General features: G+C 45.2%; 1 protein-coding gene across 1 annotated transcript in view; it reads right to left on the minus strand.

Moving 5' to 3' along the window:
• Positions 1-615: 615 nt before the first annotated feature.
• The window catches only part of LOC122562002 (E3 ubiquitin/ISG15 ligase TRIM25-like), a 20,916-nt gene continuing 15,247 nt past the window's right edge, over positions 616-6,284 (minus strand). Inside the window, exons 7-9 of the mRNA XM_043714370.1 lie at positions 5,582-5,623; positions 3,791-3,847; positions 616-1,486 (exon numbers count right to left, since the gene is read on the minus strand). Of these exons, the coding sequence (XP_043570305.1) occupies positions 942-1,486; positions 3,791-3,847; positions 5,582-5,623 (644 nt within the window). The 3' untranslated portion in view covers positions 616-941. The remainder of the gene's footprint in view (positions 1,487-3,790; positions 3,848-5,581; positions 5,624-6,284) is intronic.

Consider the following 6,284-nt stretch of genomic DNA (forward strand, 5'->3'; position numbering starts at 1 on the left):
TCCCCTCCCCCACTCACCTATTGTACTCTATGCTACTTTCTCCCCACCCCCACCCTCCTCTAGCTTATCTCTCCACGCTTCAGGCTCACTGCCTTTATTCCTGATGAAGGGCTTTTGCCCGAAACGTCGATTTCACTGGTCCTTGGATGCTGCCTGACCTGCTGTGCTCTTCCAGCACCACTAATCCACAATCTGGTTTCCAGCATCTGCAGTCATTGTTTTTGCCTTCTTGAAGAAAATGGTAATTCGGAAACTTTGTATATTCCTTGACGGTTGCCAGGCCTAGTCTGATGATCACAACAGTCATCTTAGGTCAGTAGTGTACTTTTGAAAATGATCATTAAGCCACGAAAGTGAAAGGATGCAAGTTGAATATTGATAGGCTACAATGAATACAACCAGTTGAATGACAAAAAATGAACTAAAGCTGGGAGGAAGGGCACCCTGTCAGCTGCATCATAGTCACCAAAACTACCCATAAGGAAATAGAGACCCAACCAAACAATGGCCTGTAAATCCAAAGTGAGCAAAGAGATGGAAATAGAACTTGGGTCTTACAGGAGGAGAAAAACATTGGAAAAGTTGAGAGTATTCCACAACTGTTGATGATAGAGCTGATTTTTCCAAGCTTTTTATTGTGGGGAATGTTGAGTGTCACTGGGAGGGACAGCAATTTTTTTGACTGATCTCTCACTTCCACAGAGAGGGCGATGGTGAGCTGCCTTCCTATAAGCCCCATGACCCATTCTGCTCTTTAATGGTTGACAAGAAGCGATATTCATTGCCCCAGCGTTCCCAGCTTCAAAATGAAAAACTAACAACAGGTGCAGAATCCAAACATTCTTCAACCCCCCAGATGGTCTCAACCACTGGACAAGGAATCATATTTCTGTCTAAAGATGTTCAACATGAGACTCCCAACACACATGATCGGCAAGTCCTCATTGAGGTTGACAAAGACTCAGCGCCGTCCCATCCTCAATTCGAAAAGCAGGATGGGCTTCCTTAAAATGAACATTTGAGAATTTGTGGATTAGATTCATTGTATCTGTCACACCATAAAATGACAAGGTATTGGCTTCCAGGGACATTCCGATTCTGTTGTATGCTACGCGCGGTACTTCAGACTCTACTCCATTACCAAAAACCAAGAAGGTGTTACGTGGTGTTAGAAACAAATCTAAACACCATGACTGGTTATATCTACCAAGGATACAGGAGGTGTCGGCCCCTTTTCTTTGGATGCAGGGAGATGTGATGCCGATACAGATATGGTTAGTCGTCTGAGGTTTGTACACCTCCACTTCACAATAGTAGCGCTTGAGGTTGAACCAACGATTCTCACACAGGATTTGTGGTTGGACATTAAATCTCAAAGGATCATCAGGGTATTTCAGTTCAATTAAACTTGACACAGTCTGATAACTATTGTGGAAGTTAAGTAAACAATGTGCAGAACGCACATCAAATCGGAGACTTTCAGCATCTATGGAGAGAACGGAAGAGTGAGATCCTTTTGTCAAAATATTCCAAACAAGACACTGGAAATGGGTGACATAGTGGCAATTCCCAGATAATTCCAACTGGATGTAAATCACACTCCAAAGAGAAGCCTTGACTGGAAATTTACTTCAGAGATGGAGAAAAAGTCAAAGAGGATTCCCTGTCAGCTATGTATAGTGACTTTATCTTTCACTCCTGTGGGAAATTGCAGTAGTCAGTTTACACTTGGCAAGCTCCCACACATGGCAACGCAATAACGGATACGTTACACAATGCACCACGGGTGGCACGGTGGCTCAGTGGCTAGCAATGCTGCCTCACAGTTTCAGGGACCTGGGTTCGATCCCACCCTCGGGCAACTGTCTGTGTGGATTTTGCACATTCTCCCCATGTCTGCCTGGGTTTCCTGCGGGTGCTCCGGTTTCCTCCCACAATCCAAAGATGTGCAGGATTAAAGAGACAGGGTAAGGGGTGACTCTGCAAGAGATGCTCTTTGGTATGACCTGCTTCTACACTGTACAGACACTATGATTATATTCCCTGGTAACTGTGCAGGAAATATTGCTAGGATTCAGAGAGCTTATCAATGCCTTTTTCACGGCACCTGGTTGATAGCCCAGTTGGCTATGGGAAGGTTACTGCACTGTCAAAGGTGAAACTTGAAACTGAGGCCTTTCCCATCCTCTTAGGCAGATGTACAAGGCCCCTCCACTGAGGAGAAGCAGGGCAGCTCTCCCTAGATTCCTGTCTGAAATTTATACCCCCCCAAACAACATCACAAACTCATCCATTATTACATTGCCACTTTTGGGAGCTTGCCAAGTGTAAACCGATGACTGTGATTTCCTACAGGAGTAAAAGGGAAAGCCACCACCATCCCATAGTGCTGCTCTCTTACTGCAGGTGAGTTTAACCCAAGGGTCACTTCCCTGATGTGGCTGAAGAATCATTCTGGTGTTTTCGGAACACACTCAATCCACAAAGTGATTCAGTGAGAGGGAATCCATCAACAGAGACATTGAGATGCTGCTGTTTCTGATTTCTGACCTGCTGCCAGAGTGGATCTTATGGCTGTTATCCCTCTCCTTACCCTCCCAATCCCGTTGCCTTGGGGTTAATATTTTCACACAACTTTGAAACCTCCTGAGGTTTCTGTTTTGTGGTAGTCTATCAGTACACTGTTGATATATCTTCAGCTAGTCGAGCAAGGTGACCCATTGCCCCTTTGCCATACTCTATGGTCCGAATAACTCCAACCTTCTTCAAAATCTGTCCTTTGCTGCCACCATTTTATATGATTTGGTCCTTTACTATGTGACTGATACAGGAGTCACAGGAATACAAGCAATATACAGCAATTACCTGGATTATTTATTGTAACTGAAACTAAAATTACGCAGACAAACTCTTACCCCGATGCACGACTCCCTGGTCACACTGGGAGGGCCATGGATGGTATTGTGGAACAGGGGGTCCTAGGGGTTCATGTACATAATTATTTGAGCCTTCCATCATCTATAGGCAGGGTGAACAAAAAGCATGCTTGCCTTCCTTGCTTAGTTCTTTGTGTAGAGGAGTTGGAACATTATGCTGAGGTTGTATAGGACCTTGATGAGGCCTCTTCTGGAGTATCATGTGCAGTTCCGGTCACCTTTTCTAGGAATGATATAATCAAACTGGAGAGGGTTCAGAAGAGATTTACCAGGATGCCTCTGGGACTGGAGGGTTTGACTTATAAGGAGAGACTGGATAGGCTGGGACCTTTTTTGCACTGGAGGGTAGGAGGTGACCTTAAAGAGGTTTATAAAATCATGAGGGGTATAGACAGGGTTAATGGTAAGTGTCCTTTCCCTAGGATGGGGAATTTCAAGACTAGGGAGTATATTTTTAAGGTGAGAGGAGAAAGATTTTAAAAAGACACAGGTATCAAAATCTTTTACACAGAAAGTAGTTTGTGTGTGGCATGAACTTCCTGAGGAAGTGTTGGATGCAGATACAGTTACAATGTGGATAAGTACACAAATAAGAGACATATGGAGGGATATGAGCCAAAGGCAGGCAGCTGGAGCTAATTTAGCTCGGGGTTATGTTTGGCATGGACTGGTTGGACCGAAGGGTCCATGCTGTACGACTCTCTGTGAGACAATTCCTTCAGTCTAAGTGTGCCGCCCTCTTTTTTGTCAGTATGGACTGAGTTGAGTTGGTGGAAGTCCTGCTCCCCTGGCCAATTGGGAAGGTCTATCTGACCATCATTGAATGTCACACAGCACTCATCAGGAATACTCACACCTTAACAATTCCATTCTGCGCCCTGACTGGGGGGCTTCCATGATGCTTGGAGTGGCTGGAAAAGTAAATGGAATAAAACAGAATGAATAAAGACTTACAGGGAGCACAGAAACTCACAGCATGTGAAGAACTTTGACTTATTAGTCCAGATAGAACTTAGATGTGTGTTTGATTCTTTTGTAACAATACTGAAATACTTGGACTGAGAGGTGCTGGGGAAGTAACAGCCCAGTGGTACTTCCACTGGACTGTTAATCCAGAGACCCAGGTAATATTTTGGGGGCCTGGGTTCGAATCCAGCCACAACAGATGGTAGAATTTGAATTCAAAAAGAATCTGGAATTACAGATCTAATGATGACAGTGCCAATTGTCAGAAAAACCTATCTGGTACACAAATGTCCTTCGAGGGAAGAAACTGCCAGCCTTACCTGGTCTGGAATACATGTGACTCCAGACCACAGCAATGTGATTGACTCTTAACTGCCCTCTGGGCAATTAGGGATGGGCAATAAATGCTGACATAGCCAGTGATGCCCTTGTCCCATGAATGAATGAATAAAGATCCAGGTGGATGGGCACTTTGCACTTTGGACTTGAGCACTGGAAGAATACAATTCATCTCATAGACCCACGCTGAGGTGATATGAGTTGTGCTCATGAGTTAGTGTGTTCCTCGTGTTTTAGTGTTTTAGTGAATTCCTTCCCAATTCTTGTCTTTCCCTTGGTATGGCCCCCATCTATGTCCTCAATTCCAAAACGTGAACATCTACTGTCTGGGAGGACTACTGTGCAGACCGAAGTAAGAGAGTGGGTGAGTGAATCTTCATTAATCACACCTCGCTGTAATCACAGTGGCACATGTGCACTGTTGCAAGGCTCATTACTTCAGGCTCTCATTTCCAGTTCACGTTAGACCACCTAACGTCCCATGTGACAGTGCAAACCATTCACTTTTCAGATAAGGTTCTCCTCTCCTTCAAATCTGTACCACTCACCCCTCTTGTTACCACTCCGACCCCTGGCCCCAATGCCTTTGCAAATTAATATCACTGTCTCCAAACATCCCTTCCCTTTGCCACCTCCCAAATCCATGATCATTCCTTCCAATGACATCCAGGTTTGAGCTCTCCTAACAGATTTCTACCCAAGGCAAAAATGAGGACTGCAGATGCTGGAAATCAGTGTCTAGTGGTTCTGGATAAGCACGGCAGGTCATTTTCCTGCTCCTTGGATGTTGCCTGACCTGCTGTGCTTTTCCAGATTTCCACCCAAGCCAAGATAATTCCTATCAAAGTGCCTAAAGGCCTGCTTGTGGGATTGTGAGAAAGGTAAGGTATTCTTTCTCGTCCATCGTAACCCCACTATGTATTTGACATGACGTTGACCACTTCATCTCCTCCATTGCCTCACGATAGTTGTTTAGCCAAATGGGTTGCACCCTGACCCTCAACATCGCCCAGACCCTCAGCCTCTCCCTGACCCTCAGCCTCTCTCTGCCCCTCAGTGTCTCCCTGACCCACAGTGACCCCCTGACCCTCAGTGACCCCCTGACCCTCAGCCTCTCCCTGACCCTCAGCCTCTCCATGACCCTCAGTGTCTCCCTGACCCTCAGCCTCTTCATGATCCTCAGTGTCTCCCTGACTCTCAGTGACCCCCTGACCCGACAAAGTCAGCAAGTGCAGGTCCCTCTCCAACATGCTTCCAGAGAATGTCCTGTCAATGTGGAAAATCCCACATACAGATAGTAATCAATTCCGGACAAAATACTGTACTATCAGAATACTCACAACGTATAAAATCTTCCTTGGTCATGCCTGTCTTTAGATTGTCTGTACAAGGTAAACAAAGGACAACATGAATGAAGATGTAAGTTCCATTTGTATCTGTTTGAACTGGTTTATATTTACATTCCCCCATTCTGGAATTTCCTCCCTAAACCTCTCCACCTCTCTACCGTTAAGGCACTCCGTCAAACCTGCACTTTCAGCCAGCTTTAGGCCCTCTGGCCTCCGGGCCATGTTTGCTTTTATAATCTCTGGCCCACACCTGATGGTCAAAAGTGAAAATACTGTCTCCCTGCAGCAAGTATAGTCAGCAGCAGAGGTATAGTTCACACACTGGCATCTGAGTGAATTTCTATGAGTGGGTGTGTGTCTGTGTGCGTCTGTTTGTGTGTACATATGTATGCTTCTGTGTGTCTGTCTGTCTCCATGTGTATCTGCCTCTTTATGTGTATATATGTATGTCTGTGTGTCTGTCTGTGTGTGTCAGTCTGTGTGTATACATGTATGTCTGTGTGTGTGTCTGTCTGTGTGCATATATGTATGTCTGGGTGTGTGTGTCTGGGTGTGTGTGTGTGTCAGTCTGTGTGTATATATGTATGTCTGTGTGTGTGTGTCTGTCGGTATATATGTATATGTGTATATATGTATGTCTGTGTGTCTGTCTGTGTGTGTCAGTCTGTGTGTATACATGTATGTCTGTGTGTGT

The sequence above is a fragment of the Chiloscyllium plagiosum genome, chromosome 24, assembly GCF_004010195.1.
Source record: "Chiloscyllium plagiosum isolate BGI_BamShark_2017 chromosome 24, ASM401019v2, whole genome shotgun sequence".
NCBI classification, from domain to species: domain Eukaryota; kingdom Metazoa; phylum Chordata; class Chondrichthyes; order Orectolobiformes; family Hemiscylliidae; genus Chiloscyllium; species Chiloscyllium plagiosum.